The sequence below is a fragment of the Bacillus rossius genome, chromosome 1, assembly GCF_032445375.1.
Source record: "Bacillus rossius redtenbacheri isolate Brsri chromosome 1, Brsri_v3, whole genome shotgun sequence".
Taxonomy (NCBI): domain Eukaryota; kingdom Metazoa; phylum Arthropoda; class Insecta; order Phasmatodea; family Bacillidae; genus Bacillus; species Bacillus rossius.
This window is the reverse complement of record NC_086330.1, coordinates 279,589,228-279,612,823: the sequence shown is the minus strand read 5'-3', so window position 1 is coordinate 279,612,823 and position 23,596 is coordinate 279,589,228. Positions and strand designations below refer to the sequence as shown.

General features: G+C 51.0%; 1 protein-coding gene across 2 annotated transcripts in view; it reads left to right on the top strand.

Moving 5' to 3' along the window:
• LOC134530099 (uncharacterized) overlaps positions 1–23,596 on the top strand; it is a 34,851-nt gene that overhangs the window by 8,878 nt on the left and 2,377 nt on the right. The window contains exons 4-5 of one of the 2 annotated variants that reach the window (XM_063364695.1): positions 68–185; positions 6,566–6,655. In XM_063364695.1, the coding sequence (XP_063220765.1) occupies positions 68–185; positions 6,566–6,655 (208 nt within the window). The remainder of the gene's footprint in view (positions 1–67; positions 186–6,565; positions 6,656–23,596) is intronic. The other variant, XM_063364704.1, reaches the window with a different exon arrangement.

Below are 23,596 nucleotides of genomic sequence, written 5' to 3'. Positions count from 1 at the left end.
AAGAGTATTTCCAGCTCAAAATGAGTAGTGTACATTCATACTTGCATGTGTCTGGCCATGTTCACAGGTGTTCAGCCGGCAGTTCAATGTGGACTTTTTGGACACGGCAAGTGCTTCGGGCGCGGATCACTGCAAAGCGTGCGTCACGCGCCTTCAGAAGTACTTCAAGATTTTCAACATGAATGGTGACTATTCGTAAACACTAGGGTTCTTTCTGTCGTCATAGGTCATTGATTTCCAATACTTTTATGTGCTTTGCAAAGTACCTTACTTTACAGGATCTCACTTTAAAGTATATGTATTTTTAATTTTTTTAAAATTTTATTTTACTTATCATTTGACTCCATTTCTGGGGTATGATAAATGTTAAATATATAATGCAAAAAAAAAAACTAACACAGACTACAATATTACATTATACTTACACTGAAATCATAACATTATTAGGTAAAACTATAAGAAATAATAATAAAAATAAACACAATACAACAATAAATAATAAAGCTTAAATTTATACTTGGTTTAAGGCTAAGATCCATAGTTTTGCAGCCACCAGGGAAATTATTTCTCCCATGAATATCATTGTAGGTAAACAAACGTAATAGACATAGTTTTGTAAAGAAAGCTTTGAATTTTTAAAATATGATAAAAAAAAAATTATAAAAAAATTATTTTTTATAAAATTTTTATTAAGAAAATTTTAAAATTAAATATTAGGTATTTATAAAAACTGTACAAGGCTTTTACTTTGCACACAATTTAAATGAAGTATCCTGAACATTTCTAAGTTGCTTACATGTTTACATACCGTACAGAATTTAAATTACTTGAGTTCATTTAACCGACGCGTGTAGTTGAACCAACGAACACATGATGTGTGAGTTCAGCATTACGCCGCTAGACGTCAGGCACAGTATTCCACGATGAGTTTAGAGTTTGCCCCCTAGATGTCCCAACTATCGCAGAACACAAAACTGGTGTCTGCGACAGTAAGTCGTTGTATTTTGAAGATAGAAAGAAGCTAATCGACGAAAACTCTTCCATTTCCTTTGAACTATATTTAACATTGGAATATTTTTTCCTAATATTTCACAGATATGATTTGACGGGACTCTGTAAAACTTTAATTGTAAACAATTTATTCTCTATTGTGGCAAAATTTATTGTATTTATATTAATAGACCTATTGTGTGAACCAAACGTGACCTAATATATAAAATACTTTCAAACTATATTATACATGAGAGTGGAAATGTAGTGGTTAGGAAACTGAAAGATGTACTATCAAAACTGTGCCATACCAATGTAGCAGTTATAAGTTTACAAACGTGCAGTGTTTGCTAACACATTTGAATTATTTGGTTTCAAAACTGCATAAATGTTTTTTTTCTTTATTTTACTTTTGACAGCAACACGTGTCCTCTTTCGCTCCATGGTCCGCTCTGTGAATATCAGGTCACGCAATATTTTGAATGTTATTGTAATTTTTGCAATTTTAAATCTGTGATTTACGTGTAGTAAAGTAATTGTTAATTTTTATAATTTTTTTTATAGTTGGTTGGTTTTGTAATAGTATATACGTTCCTTAATTTCATATAATAAACTCATATTTTACTACTGGAATCTATACATAACATCTCCAAACTGCAATAACTATTTCTCTGCATAAGTAAGGTAATAAATCCAATATATAAAAATAACTTCTGATAGCAGTTAAAATTATATGTATCAAAATAATAAAATACTATCACATTTACAACAGCTAGAAGCACCGAAACAGCTTTTACTGATTTTTTATTTATTTATTTATATATATATACATACATACATACATACATACATACATACATACATACACACACACACACACACACACACACACACACACACACACACACATACATACATCAACAAGAATTTGGACAGTTACATACATTATCATTCTCAGCATGGATCACTGCTTATGTGGCTTGTGATTGTTGGAGCAGTTCAGCTTCCAACTCCTAAAATAACATATTGCCTTTACTGAGATCTCCTTCTTTCTTTCATAGTTTCAGGGTAGATATATCCCCCTTTCCCTCTCCCTCTCTGCAACCGTGGCTGGTCGCCAAGAAAGGCTTGTAAATTATTTTCATTTCCTAGAGTTTTATGTATTTTGCAGTGTTTTTTTTCTTCGCAGCTTCTAAAAAAAAAGAGTTAAGGATAGGCTGCATTCGTGTCAGCGTTGGCAGGGCACATATGCACGCAAATCAAACTTACACAACTGGATAGCAGCTCCTTCGTTGTAAAATAGCACCCACACAGGAATGGAGTATTTGCATTATGCAAAAAGAGTTGTCAAACTTGACGTCAGCCGGGGCTCCGCCCCACGAGCCTGATCATCCTCCGTTCCCTTTCCCACCACCTTTCCTACCCGGCATTTGTGTCGTAACGTACGTAGCCGTGTGCGATTCAAACTGCGCGCCACGAACTACAGCAAGAGGGCGCTTAGCTGCAGTGCGCCACACCCCTAATATACATTAATTAATATTGTAATCCTTTTTCTTTCCGCCCTAAAACAGTATAACGATGGCTATGCATGTGAGTGTCTTTTAATTAATAACTTCATGATCTTTTGTTATTTAATAAGTCCAAGCACGAACAAGGACGCTCCCTAGCGGGCGACGGAGGAACTAGCATGCAACTCATTTGAACCCTGTTTTATGCTTATAAGTAGGGTTGTGCGAGAATGAGATTTAGGCCTCGAGAAATTTTCGAGAAAGAAAATATTTTTCTCGCGAGAAACGAGACGAGAATGAGAAATTTTTAAATAATCAAGATTTACTGTAGATATCACTTTCAAAATATATTGTTCTGTACATAAAACTGTTGCTTATCATATAAAATGTCAATTAAGTTGCCTGTGTACAACTGACATTTACCACACGTTATGTAAGCATACACTAAATTATAAATAAACATTCACTCACTTAGGTAAAAGTCTAGTAGCTAACATGTTAATTGTGGTTCCCGTTGACTTATCGCCACATTTTGTGTAAAACTGCTACACTGATATGTCCACATCTTCCATTTTACCGTAAAATTAAAGTTTAATTTGACAACAAAGTTTACTTCTGTTAAACTGTTATATTCCCGCAACACTTTTTTTTCCACTTGGTTACGCCGCAGTTAGAGATAAAGCAGTATTGGGAAATTATTCTCATATTCCTAATAACATTTTACAGGCGTCACATTATTTATTCATACCCGCAGAGTAGCTCGCGTAAACGGGAAACTCTGGTACTGTAATGAAAACAAAGAAATTGTTACAAGGGAGGCTTTGGCGGGATTCATTACTCGTGACGTCTTACAACTGAGTGAAACAAATGTGGAAAAGGAAATGGGATAAACATACTATTTATTCTGCCTTTTCAACGGGTTTGAACACTATGACGACAGTCGTCGTACCCTCCCAGTTACAGAGGCCGTACCTGGCCACCGACGCGGACCTGAGGGGGTCTGTTTTCCCCCCAGTGAACCCTCAGTGATGTGCATCGGCCAGGGACGCACCCGCGTGCGCCCTAGCACGCCAGTGAGCCAGTGTTAATGTGTAAATGTTTCTGTGTGTATATATTTCTTCCCCAATGACCGTGACTTTTTAAGAGTGTAAATAATGTAACTGTAATGTATTAACTATCGTGTTATAATCTTGTAATTTTCGTAAACGTGTCGCAGTGTCTATATGTAAGCGCGGCCTGGCGCTCATCCGCATCGCGAGGGGTGGCGCTCTCCCACGCCGACCGATTCCCCCTCCCCTCCTCCGCTGCCCGCGCGCGACGGCCCGCGGGCGGGCGGGGGAGAGCAGTTGAACTCAGGACTCGAGCAGCGGCGGACGTGCGCTCCGCTCCGCGCTGATCGCGAGACGGGTCTATCAAGCTCACGGTCCGGCGACACCGCCACAGTACAAGCATTCGCAGCAGCCGTGCTGCCTACGTTGTGCCACCCACGCGATTGGGTGTCCGAGTTACGAGTTACGAGTTACGTCACGAGTCGGTCATTATAGGATGCGTAAGCATAGTTACGCATCGCAGAACTTTCGCCGACATTACGAGTCAGTATGTAAGAACCGCGCATGCATCACGTGTCTTTGTGAGGGACATAGTTACTCATTGCTGAACCATCACCGACGTTACGAGTCAGTACGTAAGAGCCGCGCACGTGTCACGTGCCTTTGCGAAGCAGTTGATTATCAGGAACTTTGTTATGTGGGAGAACTGCCAGTACGCGTCGGGACGAGTGGGCCGTACGGGACGGTCTCCGGGAGTCCGGGTCTTCGTGGGAAGGGCGCGCACCCCGCGACGGATCCGCCAGGCCGCGGCAAGCTCTCTGAATGCAATAAAAGAGCTCGTGGAACGATTAACATCGAGTGGTCCTTTCGATCTACCTGTCATTCTACCTCCCCATCCCTCCAGGTCCCACATTTCCCGGTCCTGGCCACGTCGGCCTGGACCCACACCTCTCCGACGAGAGCAGTACGGGCATAACAGGAATTTCTAGTAAACAGGGAAATAGGGACCAGAAGCCGAGGGACGTCAACACACATTCACGTAATTTTACATAATACAAGGGCGTGAATTGTTCTGCGTGTTCAATCCATTCCTTTACATTCCAGTTCATTTAATAATCACATGACTTGCGCAGTCTTTTATTGGTTTTGAAATAAGAAACGGAACAGCGAAGCAGACTCGGTCTGGCAGCATGACCACCATTCTCTTTTGTTCGTTAAAAAGTAAATTTTGTATTTTGCTGTAATAATCAACATTTCAGTATGCTATTAAACATTACCGAACAAAATATTATGACTAAATTAAAGGTAATGCTTTTATTAACTTTACCGTAATAACGTGTATGTAAACTAAACCAATTTTGTAGGTTAGGTTCGAACGTATTTTATTATGTATTACGCTTACGTAATTTAAAAATTAAATACGGCAGTTTTTCTTTCAGGATAAATTGGAATTTCATATGACAGTTTTTATTCACAGTTTCGGTTATTGATAAAGGTTTTGGATGGTTGACTATCGGCTAGTCTAATATATCTTAATGATTGCATCATGTTTGCTTTGTGTTCCGCCAAATCATTTTTCGTCCAAACAGGCAGGCGCGTTTGGTATTTTTAAAACATTTAAACTAAAATAATAGCAGTGTGTATGTAATATTTAACATATAAAAATACAACTATCAATATCAAATTTTGTTTCCATACCAAATTGAGTTGTTACTGGTACCAAAAAAAAATTCTCGTTTTTTTTCGAGAAATTATTTTTCTCGCTCGCTGTTCGAGAATGCAATATTTCTCGAAGTTTTTCTCGAGGTTCGAGATCTCGCACAACACTACTTATAAGTAATTATTACAGACGGTCTGGACATGGAAGTAATTTAATAATTATTGTAAAAGGATTTATGTATTTTCTAATAGTAACCCGGGGCACGCTACACCAAAGTTGTAACGGTAATTGTGTTCGGCGCGAAGGGCGCCATGTTGCCACCCGCAAGCCATGAGCTCAGCCCAGTCTCCTTCTACAGCCGGCCGAGAGCGGACGTCTCTGCAGACACCCAGAGGACATCACCGTTGGTTCACCGATTAGTAATTCTGTAAATTAATTTATTCAAATCGCTTTCTTTTCCTCCTCAGGGCCTCTCTCGGTCGGAGAGACTGTTTAAGTAATAATTATTCACTCTTCGGAGTTTTTATCTCATCGGTGTATTAAGTAACGGCTTGAGGCGGCCACGTGTGTGGTTCGCCTCCTCACCTAATCTGATTCGTGCCTCGGGCGTTTTATAGTTGTATCAGTGGAGGATTGTGTAAGGACGTGTACCGTGAGTAGAATAAAAGCCAATTAACTGTGTTACGTGTTTTATGTTCGGGGGGCCACATGGGTCCCTAACCTGGTCAGCGGCGTGTGGGACGCCCTGAGAGCCCACTGCGGTAATTAGAAGCGTGCCCGACGCTGAGAGCGGGCTTAGTTAGGGACAGGAGCTGCGTATAACATCTGGAGGGCTAATATCTCGCCGCACACGGGCCACGTAACGTCCTGAGTTAGAGTCTTTCAGCCGGGTCCACGTGCCCACTCACGTGGTGGCGCCCATTAATTTCCACTGATATTCTCACCTCAACATCGGTACGCCCTCAAACTTGTAACTTATTTTTGTGGCCAAGCAGCATGCAACACGTCAGCGGTACAAAATATCTAATGATTATTTTTGATATGTATTTCAAAAGAAGAAGAAAATTATCGACATATTTTGAATATGGTATTTATTTTCAAGGCGGTGCTATGTGTTTGCTACTGCAATATTGTAGCTTAGGCTAAGGGTCTAACTATACCTGGGTGCGTATGTGGGTAGCCACACTGTTTCAAAGACTAAATAAAAAAATCCTAATAAATAACCTAATCTTGCAATGAAAAAAAATTAAGGAGATTGTAAGGTGTCACCAATTTTAAGATGTACTCCATTTTCTGAGAGTGAAAAAATTACAAAATAAATGTTTTGTCTTACAATTCAGTTTTTTTCCCCCCCTTAGGCAGTCCTGTGTCCTGTGAGATGACATTGCCAGAAGCTTTCAAACACTTTGTGGAGCAGCAGAACAAACAGGGTGGCAGTGTGATTGCAGGTGAGTGAGATGTTTTTTTTAAGCATTTTTACTTCACTTTCAGAGCTAAATATTATCCAAGCTTCAGTGCAATTTTATTATTGGGTGTACTAAACATTTCAAGGTCCTCATTGGCTGTGCCTGGCAAAGGTTTTTGCTCAGCATGGGGAGGGTTGTGGGTTCACTTCCACCTCCTTGTAGTAGTGAAATTTATTGGCTCACGTTCAATTAGTCAAGAGTCAACTGTAGTCTTCTTAAGCCTTATGCATTACTTCAGAGACGGATTACAACTTCTTGATAAAATGCAGAAGTCAATTTTGTTCCCTCCTCCCCCCCACCCCCATTTCCCACATTTACTTTCAGGTGGATTCATATCTTCATTCTAGCGTCCCACATGGCCGCCAAGTTTCACATGGGCCTTAATCCATCTCCGAGTTGCTTTGCAATGTTTCACTAAAATTTTAATTATGTTAATCCCTACTTTGTAACTAATGAATTAACTGGTAGAAACTGTTTGTTCACTGTGAATGAGAAAAATGTTTTCCAGGTGTGTACTTACGTCAGCGGAATTTTTAACTTTCCATTCTCTTTTGTGTGTTTAATGTCTCAGTTTTGTTTTCCATCACTTCAAATAATAAGTTTTCAAGAAAAAACATTTCCCTTAATGTCATCTGCAATGCAGCTGTTTGTGTTTGCAAAACTAATAACAGGATTGACTACAACGTGAATCTCATAATCTACACATTATTTCATGTAACATTTTCAGGCAAGAAAAAAATTATTCCTCCAGGAGTTGGAATGAAGAGCATTTAATTTTAAGGATTGCTGTCATATTATGACACTTTATCTTTGTGTATAAGACTATAATCATGTCCCAGATTTTTTAAATCGTCCCTCTAGCTTCCATGTATTATTACATTTTTTAATATTGACGTGGCCGGGGGTTGTTGTTCGGATGTTAGGCTGTAATTTAATGGGCGCCACCACGTGTAGGGGCACGTGGACCCGGCAAGACTCCGATCCCAGGGCGTGACGTCGCCCGTGTGGAGACGTGACTCGTTTCCCCCTAATACTGCCTATGTAATAACCAGACCTATAGCCCGCTCTCAGCGTCGGGCACGCTTTAATCCCTACCGTGGGCTCTTAAGGCGTCCCACACGCCCCTAGGTACTCGGGTAACACACACGTGGCCAATCACAACACAAGGTACGGATCCGGGTTTTTATTGGCCCTGCATACACATAGACACGATAACTCCTTACACACTCCTAGTCTCGTCGTTTAACAGTCAAAAGCCTTACGGCGCAATAGGCTTAGGTGAGGCCGGCCACCACGTGGCCGTGCTAGAATGTTCGCGAAGGTTTCAAGTCCCGTTACCGGAGTTAACAGCTATTAATCAAGCAGTCTGCTCCCGAGGTAGGCCCCGGGGATATACGAAAACGTTTTAGATTACTTACAGAATTACCGGATCAGTTGAATATCAAAGTTGAAGTCCCCGGAGTGCGGCGTGCTTCCTACCTCGGTGAGCGCTAGAGATCGACTGGGGCGAGCAATGGCCGTCGGGGTGGCTAGACAATGACGCAGCGCGCCAAACGGAGGGTACCGTTATTCGGGCCGTATTGCGCCAAGGCTTACTCAAGAAAACCCTAAAAGCTATTCTTTAATTTCTTACATATAATTATAAAATATAAGAATTACATTAGAAATTTATTATATAGTTATAAATAAAAGATGAAGATCGGTTTTGCATTATGGCCTCGGCAAGTCTACGTCTCTGGCGGCCTGCAGGATATTTCATCAATACACTTAAACTTTACGTTAATTATTGAAATGACAAATATTATAAAAATAACAGGGGTGAAAAAGAAAAGCGAATTACAAACATCCAATTACTAATAATTTAGGGGTACGAAGCACTGATTCTACTGCGCCCTCTTCCTGTGGTTCGCGGCGCTCTCACACGCACACACACACATGTCGGCGGGAGATTCAAACGCCAGGGAAGGAGTGGAGTGGTGGGGTGTGATGGCATATCGAGCTGGGCGTAGCCCCGGACGATGTCAATTGCCCCCCCCGAAAGTAGCTCGATATGGCCGCGCGCCGTTGACAGTTGGGTGGGCGTGGCCCCCGGTGTTTACATCTGCGCCGGCCGGGCCGTGGTGCGTCATCTCCACGACGCAGCATCGGGGTGGCGCCGTCGCTTGGCGTGGGCGGAGATTGTACCCATGCCCCGAGTCCTGCCGGTCCGTTTCTCCCTCCCCCGTTCCACCCTCCTCGCGTGTCTCATCCGCGGGTTCCTCCACCACTACCCGGAAGGATGAGTCGGCCAGTGAGTAGTGAAAGGGCCACTTCGGCTCCTCCAATGGGGAACTGTCTGTCCGCTCCCCCTCATCGTCTGGGTGCCAGATAAGTGGGTTTGGGAGACGACCCGTCTCCGTGCCCCCTACATCTTCCCCTTCCTCGAACCCGTAGAAGTCCTCATCCACGCTTTCCGTGAACAGCCGTCTCGCCTGGGTGGTACATCCTGCCTGTCGGACGGGTGATATTATTGGTGTTTCCGGAAAACCGGCGAATCCCGGCGTTGCGCCGCTAGTGGGTGTGGAGTTTGCTCTTTGGTCCGCGGCCGGGCCTGTTGATGTGGCGGTCGGCGGCGTCCCTGGTTCGGGGCCCGGCCCGTCCTCTTCTGGGAGCACGGCGAATTCCGGTGAACTGTCGCTATCTGGGTTGGGGGATTCTATGTGCGGTGACTCCACTTCGTGGCTCGGTACGTCCGCGTCTGTCCCCTCTTCTGCCGGTGCCAACCTCACCGTGTCCCTATGGTATTTAACCACTCGGCCAGTGGGTAGGCGTAGCAATACGGCTGTGGTGCCGGCTGTTCGTACCACTGGTACGGGGCCCACCCACTTCGCCGCCAGCCCCGCGCAATACTTCCGCCCACTGGCGGAGAGGGGGTGTAGCCTGGCGTATACTAGTTGCCCCGGATTCAGTGTCGGGGGTGGTGACGTGGATGCCGGCGTGATGCGCGCCTGATACTCCGCCTGTCTGCGCCGCGCCGAATCCCGGGCCGTCTCCGTGCGCTCCGCGCGTGCGTCAGGCGTGACCTCTTCCTGCTCCCCCCGTACTTGCAGTACCCGGTACTGACCTGGAAGTGGCAGATTACGCCCCTGTACTAGGGTGGCTGGTGTCTCGCCGGTAGCCTCATTTGCCCTGCGCCTCAAGCAATATAGAATGTCCGGAAGATGAACGTCCCAGGTGGTGTGGTCCTCTGTTAGTCGCAGACGCAACTGGGCCTTAATTTCCTGATTGCGCCTTTCCGTGGGATTCGCTCTGGGGTGGTACACAGGGGTCGTATGTATTATGACCCGCCATTTTTGGCACAAGGCTTTCCACTTGCGCCCCGCGAACTGCGTACCGTTGTCAGACAGGAGCACCCGGGGGTAACCCCACCGGGGAAAGAACTCAGTTTCCAATGCCCTGGCAATCGTGCTGGCCCGGCAGTTTGCCAGCGGAAAGGCCTCTACCCACCGGGTGAAGCAATCGGTGACCACGAGGATGAACCTCTTGCCCCGCGGGGTACGGGGGTATGGGCCCATGAGGTCAAGGGCCACTGTGTGGAAGGGCTCTGTGGGCCGCCGGGGTACCTGTTGTTCGCGCCCGTCCGGCCGGCGGGTCTTGTGCCGCTGGCAGTGTTTACAGCTGCGCACATTGTCCCTGACGTATTTACTTACTCCCGGCCAGTGGAACCATTCCTGTATTGCTCGTAGTGTCTGATCGGTACCGGGGTGTCCTGCCAACTTATTATCGTGCAACATGGAGAAGATGTCCCGTCGTGCCCCCCGCGGTGCGTACGTCCGCCATCTTGCCTGTGGTTGCCCCGCCGGGTGGGCTTGTAAACATCCGTCTACGACACGGTACCCTTCCACGGTACCCTCGCCACACTTACGGACCAGCTCCTGGGTGTACGCGTCGGCGGTTTGTACGGCTCGTACGAACGCTTCCAGGTCGTCGAGTTCGGCCCCCGGGGGAAGCGTGGGAGGTGTGGCCAGGTGTATCGCGCAGAGGCGTGCGTCCGCCTCGGCCCCCTGAAGTTCGCGCCCCTCATGCCCCCAGGTTGGCGGTAGTAGCTCGTCCCATTCCGCGTCATCTCGCACCTGTACCGTGTGGTCCGGGTTCCGTGATAGCTCGTCGGCCAGTTCGTTATTCTTTCCCGCTACGTGTTCTACTGTGAAATCCAGGGCTTGGAGAAGCATGGCCCACCTTGTCAGCTTAGAGCGGCGGCCCTGCATAGTGGCGAGCCACTTGAGGCACTGGCTGTCTGTCCTCAGAATAAATCGCTGCCCCTCCAGGTGCGGGCGGTAGCGTCTTATGACCCACACGACCCCGAGACATTCGCGCTCATTGACGCTGTAGCGACGCTCCACCTCCCCGAACTTAGCGCTCGCGTATTCAACGATCCGTGGCTCGCCAACCTCGCCTAACTGGAGTAAGATGGCGCCGACGCCCTCCTGGCTTGCGTCGGTCTGCACTATGATTGGTTTATGTGGATCGAGTCTAGCCTGGGTGTGACATTGACGGAATCGGCGTTTCAGTTCGTCGAATGCGTGCTGCATGGCGCCGGTCCACCTATAGGGTTTCTTAGGCGACAGTTGTTCCGTCAGCGGGGCCGTCACGATTGAGAAATCGGGTATGAAGGCCCTTAACCAGTTGGCCAGCCCTATGAACCGCTGAAGTTGTTTGCGTGTGTTCGGGGTGGATTGGTTCAATATGACCTCGAGCTGTTGTGAGGTAGGCCTGTTGCCGTCGGCGTTCACCACGAGCCCCAAAAAATCTAACTCCGTCGTCCCCAGGTGGCATTTTTCCCTGTTGCAGGTCAGGCCGTGTGACGCAAGTCGCTCTAGCACTAACGCCAGGTGGTGGGCGTGCTCCTCCCACGTCTGTGACCACACGATGATGTCATCTAAGTAGGCGGCCGCAAATTTCCCGGAGTAGTTGTCCAGTACGCGCGTCATCATGTTCTGAAAGGTCGCGGGGGCGTCTTGTAACCCGAAAGGCATCGCTCGGAACTGGAACCTGCGCCCGTCTGGGATGGTGAAGGCAGTTTTTGGGCGGTCGGCGGGTCGTATGGGCACCTGCCAATATCCCGATTTCAGGTCCAGTGACGAAAATACTTTTGCGTTTCCTAGGCCGGCTATCGTGTCCGCTATATTCAACAGAGGTGGGGGCGCATTAACTGTGACTTTGTTAATGGGCTTAAAATTAACACAAAATCGGGCGGTGCCGTCCTTTTTCTCTGCAAGTACAATCTGGAAGTTATACGGGCTCTCACTTGGCTCAATGATACCGTCCCTAAGCATTTCATTGACCTGTCTTAGGATAGTTTGCCTGCCTGCGTACCCATAGCTACCTGGTGGAATGAACATTGGGACGTGAGGATGGGTGGGGATGGCGTGTTCGGCCACTGTGGTCCGTTTAAGGGGGTCTGCACTCGCGAACACAGTACTCTGTTGGTCGAGCACACCCTGAATCAGGTCCCGGAATGCGGGAGGAACTCCATGCTTAAATCCGTCGAGACTGACCTTGACATCCGGCGTCGGTGCGGCCCTTCCGAGCCCGTAGACAGTGCGGCGGCCTTGGACGCCCATGTGGACCCGGCCGTCCCGTACCTCGATCTTCGCGTCCTGCTGCTGGAGCCAGGGCTGCCCCAGGATGACGTCGTCGCGCAGCCCGGCAATCACCACGGCTGTCGTCGTCGACCGCTGGTATCGGATGTCGACTTGTAGCGTCGCGACGCCCTGCGTCTGGCAGACGTCTCCGGCCGTGGCCAGCTGGAGTTGGCCCGGCTGGCGCTCGTACTGGGCGTCTTCCAGGAGGCGTGCGGCGATGCAGTTGTGGCTGGCGGCCGTGTCAACCAGCGCGTTCACGGCCCGCCCATTGACGCGGATCGGGATGCGCAGAAGGTCACCTTCGTCGGCACTGACGTGACCCAGTAGGGGGCCTGCAGGTGCGTGCTCGCGAGCCTCGTCTGTTGTCGTGGGGGGGGAAAGCGTCGGAGTCACTGCGCTGTCCCCCCGCGTCCGTTTCCCGACGGCCCCGGCGTCTCGTGGTCCGGACGGTAGCGGTTGCGCACTGGGCAGTGTTGGTGCCAGTGGTAGGTGCCCGCCGGGCAAGTCTGGCACTGTGGCGGGGGGCCCTCCCCGATGGCCCGTCGACGCCACGCCGGTGGCGACCTGTTGTCTGGGCGTGAGTTGTCGCGGCGCGCCTCTGCCCGCGGCGCGACGTACGGGACTACAGCTTGGGTGGTGTCGGTCGCCGGCTCCGTGCGCGCCGGCGTCGCGGCGCTGGCTCTGGTGGGTTTGAGAGCCTGAAGGTCCTGTTCCACGGTCCGCGCGAGCTGGACGAATTCCTCTGCTGCGCTTCGGGCCGCGTGACGTAGATGCGGGCGGATTTCCGGGCGCATGAGTTCAATGGTGGGTCCTAGGATTTCCTCCGGCGCTTGCGTCGGAAACAGTCGCTTGTACAGACGTATTTTTTTGAGTATGAACGCCTCGGCCGACTCTGTGTGCCCTTGTTCCTGGCAGAACAGCTCCGTGTGCACCTTCAACTCCGTCCGCGCGTCTGCGAACCTGGTTTCGAACCGTCGGACGAACTCCGGCCAAGGCATGTCGAATTCGTGGATGATCGTCCACCACGTTCTAGCGTCCGCGCGCAGCACTCCGCCTACTCTCTCGGCCCACTCCTCCTCCGGAACACCATAGCGACTCAACCTCCCGCGGCACGCGTTGAGAAACTGTCTCGGGTCGTCACTTGTCCGGCCTGCGAATTCCGGGAGTTCGACCGGCCCTACCGGGGTTGCGTGTCCTCGGGTCCGCGGGGCGGGTTGCTGCCCCTCGACCGTCCCTCCCCCTGCGCGCCGCGTGCCGTGGCACTCCGCACAGATGTACCAGGTGTTCTCGGTGCTGTCCATCTCCGCCCGCGTGAGGCACGCCACGTGCTTGAACGCACGGCACTGTTTACACCACACGCCTTTGCGTGTCCGTCCGTCGCAGGTTACGTTCGTACACTTGAAATAGTCCGGTACGGCCACTTTCCTTTCCCCCGGCGGACTGTCCCCCCGTGGCTCCAAACAACTACACGTGTCCGCCCAGGACGCGCCTAACAGACCTCCCACGTGTTTCGGTCGCGCGCACTTAACGCAGTACATCTTGTTCAGGTTGTACAGAACTTCCGTCTTCACCTCACTTACGTTACAGTCCGTCCGCGTACAGTACGACATCGTGCTATGGCTGGTGTACGGCCTAGTCTACTCTCGCCCCGCACTCCACAAGTCTGTTCACGTCCTTGCTGAATTCTTGCAAGCGCGCGCGCCAAGGGACGGTCACGTGACCGTCGCGCCAGAGTACCGTTATCCGCTCCGCTCGCTCCGTGCAACAACAGCACAACTCCCTCGCGCCTCGGTCCTAGTTATTCCTGCAGTTTTGTCACGCCCCACGCTCTTGGGCGCCACATGACGTGGCCGGGGGTTGTTGTTCGGATGTTAGGCTGTAATTTAATGGGCGCCACCACGTGTAGGGGCACGTGGACCCGGCAAGACTCCGATCCCAGGGCGTGACGTCGCCCGTGTGGAGACGTGACTCGTTTCCCCCTAATACTGCCTATGTAATAACCAGACCTATAGCCCGCTCTCAGCGTCGGGCACGCTTTAATCCCTACCGTGGGCTCTTAAGGCGTCCCACACGCCCCTAGGTACTCGGGTAACACACACGTGGCCAATCACAACACAAGGTACGGATCCGGGTTTTTATTGGCCCTGCATACACATAGACACGATAACTCCTTACACACTCCTAGTCTCGTCGTTTAACAGTCAAAAGCCTTACGGCGCAATAGGCTTAGGTGAGGCCGGCCACCACGTGGCCGTGCTAGAATGTTCGCGAAGGTTTCAAGTCCCGTTACCGGAGTTAACAGCTATTAATCAAGCAGTCGGCTCCCGAGGTAGGCCCCGGGGATATACGAAAACGTTTTAGATTACTTACGAGTCGACAGAATTACCGGATCAGTTGAATATCAAAGTTGAAGTCCCCGGAGTGCGGCGTGCTTCCTACCTCGGTGAGCGCTAGAGATCGACTGGGGCGAGCAATGGCCGTCGGGGTGGCTAGACAATGACGCAGCGCGCCAAACGGAGGGTACCGTTATTCGGGCCGTATTGCGCCAAGGCTTACTCAAGAAAACCCTAAAATCTATTCTTTAATTTCTTACATATAATTATAAAATATAAGAATTACATTAGAAATTTATTATATAGTTATAAATAAAAGATGAAGATCGGTTTTGCATTATGGCCTCGGCAAGTCTACGTCTCTGGTGGCCTGCAGGATATTTCATCAATACACTTAAACTTTACGTTAATTATTGAAATGACAAATATTATAAAAATAACAGGGGTGAAAAAGAAAAGCGAATTACAAACATCCAATTACTAATAATTTAGGGGTACGAAGCACTGATTCTACTGCGCCCTCTTCCTGTGGTTCGCGGCGCTCTCACACGCACACACACACATGTCGGCGGGAGATTCAAACGCCAGGGAAGGAGTGGAGTGGTGGGGTGTGATGGCATATCGAGCTGGGCGTAGCCCCGGACGATGTCAATTGCCCCCCCCGAAAGTAGCTCGATATGGCCGCGCGCCGTTGACAGTTGGGTGGGCGTGGCCCCCGGTGTTTACATCTGCGCCGGCCGGGCCGTGGTGCGTCATCTCCACGACGCAGCATCGGGGTGGCGCCGTCGCTTGGCGTGGGCGGAGATTGTACCCATGCCCCGAGTCCTGCCGGTCCGTTTCTCCCTCCCCCGTTCCACCCTCCTCGCGTGTCTCATCCGCGGGTTCCTCCACCACTACCCGGAAGGATGAGTCGGCCAGTGAGTAGTGGAAGGGCCACTTCGGCTCCTCCAATGGGGAACTGTCTGTCCGCTCCCCCTCATCGTCTGGGTGCCAGATAAGTGGGTTTGGGAGACGACCCGTCTCCGTGCCCCCTACATCTTCCCCTTCCTCGAACCCGTAGAAGTCCTCATCCACGCTTTCCGTGAACAGCCGTCTCGCCTGGGTGGTACATCCTGCCTGTCGGACGGGTGATATTATTGGTGTTTCCGGAAAACCGGCGAATCCCGGCGTTGCGCCGCTAGTGGGTGTGGAGTTTGCTCTTTGGTCCGCGGCCGGGCCTGTTGATGTGGCGGTCGGCGGCGTCCCTGGTTCGGGGCCCGGCCCGTCCTCTTCTGGGAGCACGGCGAATTCCGGTGAACTGTCGCTATCTGGGTTGGGGGATTCTATGTGCGGTGACTCCACTTCGTGGCTCGGTACGTCCGCGTCTGTCCCCTCTTCTGCCGGTGCCAACCTCACCGTGTCCCTATGGTATTTAACCACTCGGCCAGTGGGTAGGCGTAGCAATACGGCTGTGGTGCCGGCTGTTCGTACCACTGGTACGGGGCCCACCCACTTCGCCGCCAGCCCCGCGCAATACTTCCGCCCACTGGCGGATAGGGGGTGTAGCCTGGCGTATACTAGTTGCCCCGGATTCAGTGTCGGGGGTGGTGACGTGGATGCCGGCGTGATGCGCGCCTGATACTCCGCCTGTCTGCGCCGCGCCGAATCCCGGGCCGTCTCCGTGCGCTCCGCGCGTGCGTCAGGCGTGACCTCTTCCTGCTCCCCCCGTACTTGCAGTACCCGGTACTGACCTGGAAGTGGCAGATTACGCCCCTGTACTAGGGTGGCTGGTGTCTCGCCGGTAGCCTCATTTGCCCTGCGCCTCAAGCAATATAGAATGTCCGGAAGATGAACGTCCCAGGTGGTGTGGTCCTCTGTTAGTCGCAGACGCAACTGGGCCTTAATTTCCTGATTGCGCCTTTCCGTGGGATTCGCTCTGGGGTGGTACACAGGGGTCGTATGTATTATGACCCGCCATTTTTGGCACAAGGCTTTCCACTTGCGCCCCGCGAACTGCGTACCGTTGTCAGACAGGAGCACCCGGGGGTAACCCCACCGGGGAAAGAACTCAGTTTCCAATGCCCTGGCAATCGTGCTGGCCCGGCAGTTTGCCAGCGGAAAGGCCTCTACCCACCGGGTGAAGCAATCGGTGACCACGAGGATGAACCTCTTGCCCCGCGGGGTACGGGGGTATGGGCCCATGAGGTCAAGGGCCACTGTGTGGAAGGGCTCTGTGGGCCGCCGGGGTACCTGTTGTTCGCGCCCGTCCGGCCGGCGGGTCTTGTGCCGCTGGCAGTGTTTACAGCTGCGCACATTGTCCCTGACGTATTTACTTACTCCCGGCCAGTGGAACCATTCCTGTATTGCTCGTAGTGTCTGATCGGTACCGGGGTGTCCTGCCAACTTATTATCGTGCAACATGGAGAAGATGTCCCGTCGTGCCCCCCGCGGTGCGTACGTCCGCCATCTTGCCTGTGGTTGCCCCGCCGGGTGGGCTTGTAAACATCCGTCTACGACACGGTACCCTTCCACGGTACCCTCGCCACACTTACGGACCAGCTCCTGGGTGTACGCGTCGGCGGTTTGTACGGCTCGTACGAACGCTTCCAGGTCGTCGAGTTCGGCCCCCGGGGGAAGCGTGGGAGGTGTGGCCAGGTGTATCGCGCAGAGGCGTGCGTCCGCCTCGGCCCCCTGAAGTTCGCGCCCCTCATGCCCCCAGGTTGGCGGTAGTAGCTCGTCCCATTCCGCGTCATCTCGCACCTGTACCGTGTGGTCCGGGTTCCGTGATAGCTCGTCGGCCAGTTCGTTATTCTTTCCCGCTACGTGTTCTACTGTGAAATCCAGGGCTTGGAGAAGCATGGCCCACCTTGTCAGCTTAGAGCGGCGGCCCTGCATAGTGGCGAGCCACTTGAGGCACTGGCTGTCTGTCCTCAGAATAAATCGCTGCCCCTCCAGGTGCGGGCGGTAGCGTCTTATGACCCACACGACCCCGAGACATTCGCGCTCATTGACGCTGTAGCGACGCTCCACCTCCCCGAACTTAGCGCTCGCGTATTCAACGATCCGTGGCTCGCCAACCTCGCCTAACTGGAGTAAGATGGCGCCGACGCCCTCCTGGCTTGCGTCGGTCTGCACTATGATTGGTTTATGTGGATCGAGTCTAGCCTGGGTGTGACATTGACGGAATCGGCGTTTCAGTTCGTCGAATGCGTGCTGCATGGCGCCGGTCCACCTATAGGGTTTCTTAGGCGACAGTTGTTCCGTCAGCGGGGCCGTCACGATTGAGAAATCGGGTATGAAGGCCCTTAACCAGTTGGCCAGCCCTATGAACCGCTGAAGTTGTTTGCGTGTGTTCGGGGTGGATTGGTTCAATATGACCTCGAGCTGTTGTGAGGTAGGCCTGTTGCCGTCGGCGTTCACCACGAGCCCCAAAAAATCTAACTCCGTCGTCCCCAGGTGGCATTTTTCCCTGTTGCAGGTCAGGCCGTGTGACGCAAGTCGCTCTAGCACTAACGCCAGGTGGTGGGCGTGCTCCTCCCACGTCTGTGACCACACGATGATGTCATCTAAGTAGGCGGCCGCAAATTTCCCGGAGTAGTTGTCCAGTACGCGCGTCATCATGTTCTGAAAGGTCGCGGGGGCGTCTTGTAACCCGAAAGGCATCGCTCGGAACTGGAACCTGCGCCCGTCTGGGATGGTGAAGGCAGTTTTTGGGCGGTCGGCGGGTCGTATGGGCACCTGCCAATATCCCGATTTCAGGTCCAGTGACGAAAATACTTTTGCGTTTCCTAGGCCGGCTATCGTGTCCGCTATATTCAACAGAGGTGGGGGCGCATTAACTGTGACTTTGTTAATGGGCTTAAAATTAACACAAAATCGGGCGGTGCCGTCCTTTTTCTCTGCAAGTACAATCTGGAAGTTATACGGGCTCTCACTTGGCTCAATGATACCGTCCCTAAGCATTTCATTGACCTGTCTTAGGATAGTTTGCCTGCCTGCGTACCCATAGCTACCTGGTGGAATGAACATTGGGACGTGAGGATGGGTGGGGATGGCGTGTTCGGCCACTGTGGTCCGTTTAAGGGGGTCTGCACTCGCGAACACAGTACTCTGTTGGTCGAGCACACCCTGAATCAGGTCCCGGAATGCGGGAGGAACTCCATGCTTAAATCCGTCGAGACTGACCTTGACATCCGGCGTCGGTGCGGCCCTTCCGAGCCCGTAGACAGTGCGGCGGCCTTGGACGCCCATGTGGACCCGGCCGTCCCGTACCTCGATCTTCGCGTCCTGCTGCTGGAGCCAGGGCTGCCCCAGGATGACGTCGTCGCGCAGCCCGGCAATCACCACGGCTGTCGTCGTCGACCGCTGGTATCGGATGTCGACTTGTAGCGTCGCGACGCCCTGCGTCTGGCAGACGTCTCCGGCCGTGGCCAGCTGGAGTTGGCCCGGCTGGCGCTCGTACTGGGCGTCTTCCAGGAGGCGTGCGGCGATGCAGTTGTGGCTGGCGGCCGTGTCAACCAGCGCGTTCACGGCCCGCCCATTGACGCGGATCGGGATGCGCAGAAGGTCACCTTCGTCGGCACTGACGTGACCCAGTAGGGGGCCTGCAGGTGCGTGCTCGCGAGCCTCGTCTGTTGTCGTGGGGGGGGAAAGCGTCGGAGTCACTGCGCTGTCCCCCCGCGTCCGTTTCCCGACGGCCCCGGCGTCTCGTGGTCCGGACGGTAGCGGTTGCGCACTGGGCAGTGTTGGTGCCAGTGGTAGGTGCCCGCCGGGCAAGTCTGGCACTGTGGCGGGGGGCCCTCCCCGATGGCCCGTCGACGCCACGCCGGTGGCGACCTGTTGTCTGGGCGTGAGTTGTCGCGGCGCGCCTCTGCCCGCGGCGCGACGTACGGGACTACAGCTTGGGTGGTGTCGGTCGCCGGCTCCGTGCGCGCCGGCGTCGCGGCGCTGGCTCTGGTGGGTTTGAGAGCCTGAAGGTCCTGTTCCACGGTCCGCGCGAGCTGGACGAATTCCTCTGCTGCGCTTCGGGCCGCGTGACGTAGATGCGGGCGGATTTCCGGGCGCATGAGTTCAATGGTGGGTCCTAGGATTTCCTCCGGCGCTTGCGTCGGAAACAGTCGCTTGTACAGACGTATTTTTTTGAGTATGAACGCCTCGGCCGACTCTGTGTGCCCTTGTTCCTGGCAGAACAGCTCCGTGTGCACCTTCAACTCCGTCCGCGCGTCTGCGAAACTGGTTTCGAACCGTCGGGCGAACTCCGGCCAAGGCATGTCGAATTCGTGGATGATCGTCCACCACGTTCTAGCGTCCGCGCGCAGCACTCCGCCTACTCTCTCGGCCCACTCCTCCTCCGGAACACCATAGCGACTCAACCTCCCGCGGCACGCGTTGAGAAACTGTCTCGGGTCGTCACTTGTCCGGCCTGCGAATTCCGGGAGTTCGACCGGCCCTACCGGGGTTGCGTGTCCTCGGGTCCGCGGGGCGGGTTGCTGCCCCTCGACCGTCCCTCCCCCTGCGCGCCGCGTGCCGTGGCACTCCGCACAGATGTACCAGGTGTTCTCGGTGCTGTCCATCTCCGCCCGCGTGAGGCACGCCACGTGCTTGAACGCACGGCACTGTTTACACCACACGCCTTTGCGTGTCCGTCCGTCGCAGGTTACGTTCGTACACTTGAAATAGTCCGGTACGGCCACTTTCCTTTCCCCCGGCGGACTGTCCCCCCGTGGCTCCAAACAACTACACGTGTCCGCCCAGGACGCGCCTAACAGACCTCCCACGTGTTTCGGTCGCGCGCACTTAACGCAGTACATCTTGTTCAGGTTGTACAGAACTTCCGTCTTCACCTCACTTACGTTACAGTCCGTCCGCGTACAGTACGACATCGTGCTATGGCTGGTGTACGGCCTAGTCTACTCTCGCCCCGCACTCCACAAGTCTGTTCACGTCCTTGCTGAATTCTTGCAAGCGCGCGCGCCAAGGGACGGTCACGTGACCGTCGCGCCAGAGTACCGTTATCCGCTCCGCTCGCTCCGTGCAACAACAGCACAACTCCCTCGCGCCTCGGTCCTAGTTATTCCTGCAGTTTTGTCACGCCCCACGCTCTTGGGCGCCACATGACGTGGCCGGGGGTTGTTGTTCGGATGTTAGGCTGTAATTTAATGGGCGCCACCACGTGTAGGGGCACGTGGACCCGGCAAGACTCCGATCCCAGGGCGTGACGTCGCCCGTGTGGAGACGTGACTCGTTTCCCCCTAATACTGCCTATGTAATAACCAGACCTATAGCCCGCTCTCAGCGTCGGGCACGCTTTAATCCCTACCGTGGGCTCTTAAGGCGTCCCACACGCCCCTAGGTACTCGGGTAACACACACGTGGCCAATCACAACACAAGGTACGGATCCGGGTTTTTATTGGCCCTGCATACACATAGACACGATAACTCCTTACACACTCCTAGTCTCGTCGTTTAACAGTCAAAAGCCTTACGGCGCAATAGGCTTAGGTGAGGCCGGCCACCACGTGGCCGTGCTAGAATGTTCGCGAAGGTTTCAAGTCCCGTTACCGGAGTTAACAGCTATTAATCAAGCAGTCGGCTCCCGAGGTAGGCCCCGGGGATATACGAAAACGTTTTAGATTACTTACGAGTCGACAGAATTACCGGATCAGTTGAATATCAAAGTTGAAGTCCCTGGAGTGCGGCGTGCTTCCTACCTCGGTGAGCGCTAGAGATCGATTGGGGCGAGCAATGGCCGTCGGGGTGGCTAGACAATGACGCAGCGCGCCAAACGGAGGGTACCGTTATTCGGGCCGTATTGCGCCGAGGCTTACTCAAGAAAACCCTAAAAGCTATTCTTTAATTTCTTACATATAATTATAAAATATAAGAATTACATTAGAAATTTATTATATAGTTCTAAATAAAAGATGAAGATCGGTTTTGCATTATGGCCTCGGCAAGTCTACGTCTCTGGCGGCCTGCAGGATATTTCATCAATACACTTAAACTTTACGTTAATTATTGAAATGACAAATATTATAAAAATAACAGGGGTGAAAAAGAAAAGCGAATTACAAACATCCAATTACTAATAATTTAGGGGTACGAAGCACTGATTCTACTGCGCCCTATTCCTGTGGTTCGCGGCGCTCTCACACGCACACACACACACATGTCGGCAGGAGATTCAAACGCCAGGGAAGGAGTGGAGTGGTGGGGTGTGATGGCATATCGAGCTGGGCGTAGCCCCGGACGATGTCAATATAATGATGTAATTGAAAAAATATGTTTGTTTCAATTCATTGTTAAAACCACAGATACGTACTGTTGACTTGTGATAACCCGATTTTTGATAGTCCACGCTTGGTAGTCGGGTGCCTTCTCGGACACACTTGTTGGAGGGAGAAGCGCCTCCTCCCATCTGCCCTGTAACTCACGACAGTTTCAGTACTATTGAGCGTGCTGAATGCTGTTACTTTAATGGTCAGTTTACATTTTTGTTGGAAATTGTGTGATGGCAAGCACAAGTGGAATCGCTAAACATAAGCATAAATATTTAACTCTTATTGATAAATGGGAAATTATTAGAAGGTATGACCGAAATGGATCTCTCATTAGACATTTCTAAAGTTTTTGACATCATATGACCTACCATTTATGACATAGTAAAAAATAGGGGTAAAATAGAACAATTTATAAAAACTGTAGAAGATGACTATGAGAAAAACCTATCGCATGAGCGAATACCCTCAAGTTGAGGAAGCTCTGTATGTTTGGTTTAGGCAACAAAAAAGCAGACATGCCCCTATTTCATAAAACAGAAAGCCCAGATTTTTTATCATGAGATAACCAACAAAATGATTTTCGTGCCATCGATGGTTGGGTTGAAAACTTTAAGAAGCAGCATGGCATTCATTTCTTGCAAATAAGCAGAGAAAAACTATCAGCTGATGAGACAAGTTCAATTCATTCAAGGTTTAAGCACCAAAACCACCAAACTAGGCCTTACACCTTAGCAACTGTATAGTAATGCCCATAAAACCAGCTTAAACTGGCAGCAACTCCCAACAAAATCTTTTGTAACAGAGGAGGGAAAAATAGTTTCAGGAAGGAAACTTCAAAATGAGTTTATCTTGATTATGGTATGCTCAAATGCTGTTGGAAGCCATATTTTATAACTCTTAGCTGTGGGTAAATTCAAGTCCCTACGGGCATTTAAAAATATAAAAGTTGAATCTCTTTTAGTAACGTATGTGGGTCACTAAAGAAGTTTTTTTTAGATTGGTTTTCCAACCATTATGTACATGAAGTGAAAGAACACTTCAAAGGAAAAATATGCCATCAAAGCCCCTTTCGTTATTGGCTAATGCTCCAGGACACCCGGACAAGGAAGAATTTAGAGTTAAGATGGCTGATGGTTACATAGACGCTTTGTATTCACCAAAAAATTGCACTGCACTGATTCAGCTGATGGATCCAAATGTTATCACGACTTTGAAAGCACATTACAAGAAGCGCCTACTGATTGATATCATCAGCCAACCTGACACAGACATCACATCAATCTTGAAAAGATTTAACATTAAGGATGCCATTGTCAGTAGAGCATTTGTGTGGCATCAATTCAAGTCTTTAACTCAATAAATTCTTGGAAAAATGTTTGGCCAGTAAACCCACTCCTTCTAAAGAAAGATGACAGAAATAATAAATCTGAAAATAACAACAATTTTATCGAGGCTGCACTTACATTTTGTGATGAAATTAACATTCGCAAGAATCGGCAGAAGACTTGAGAAGATTGGTATTAGACGATAACCTTGCTTCTGATCTGACAGAAGAGGAGATAATCCAGGAAGTTACAGCTCATGTTATGGATGACCCGACTGAGGCGGCCACGGAAGCGAAATGCACAATCACTTGCGATTAAGTTATGTAGGCTGCAAACACTTTGATACATTGGTGTGAGGAGATGGAACTTGACTATGAGAAC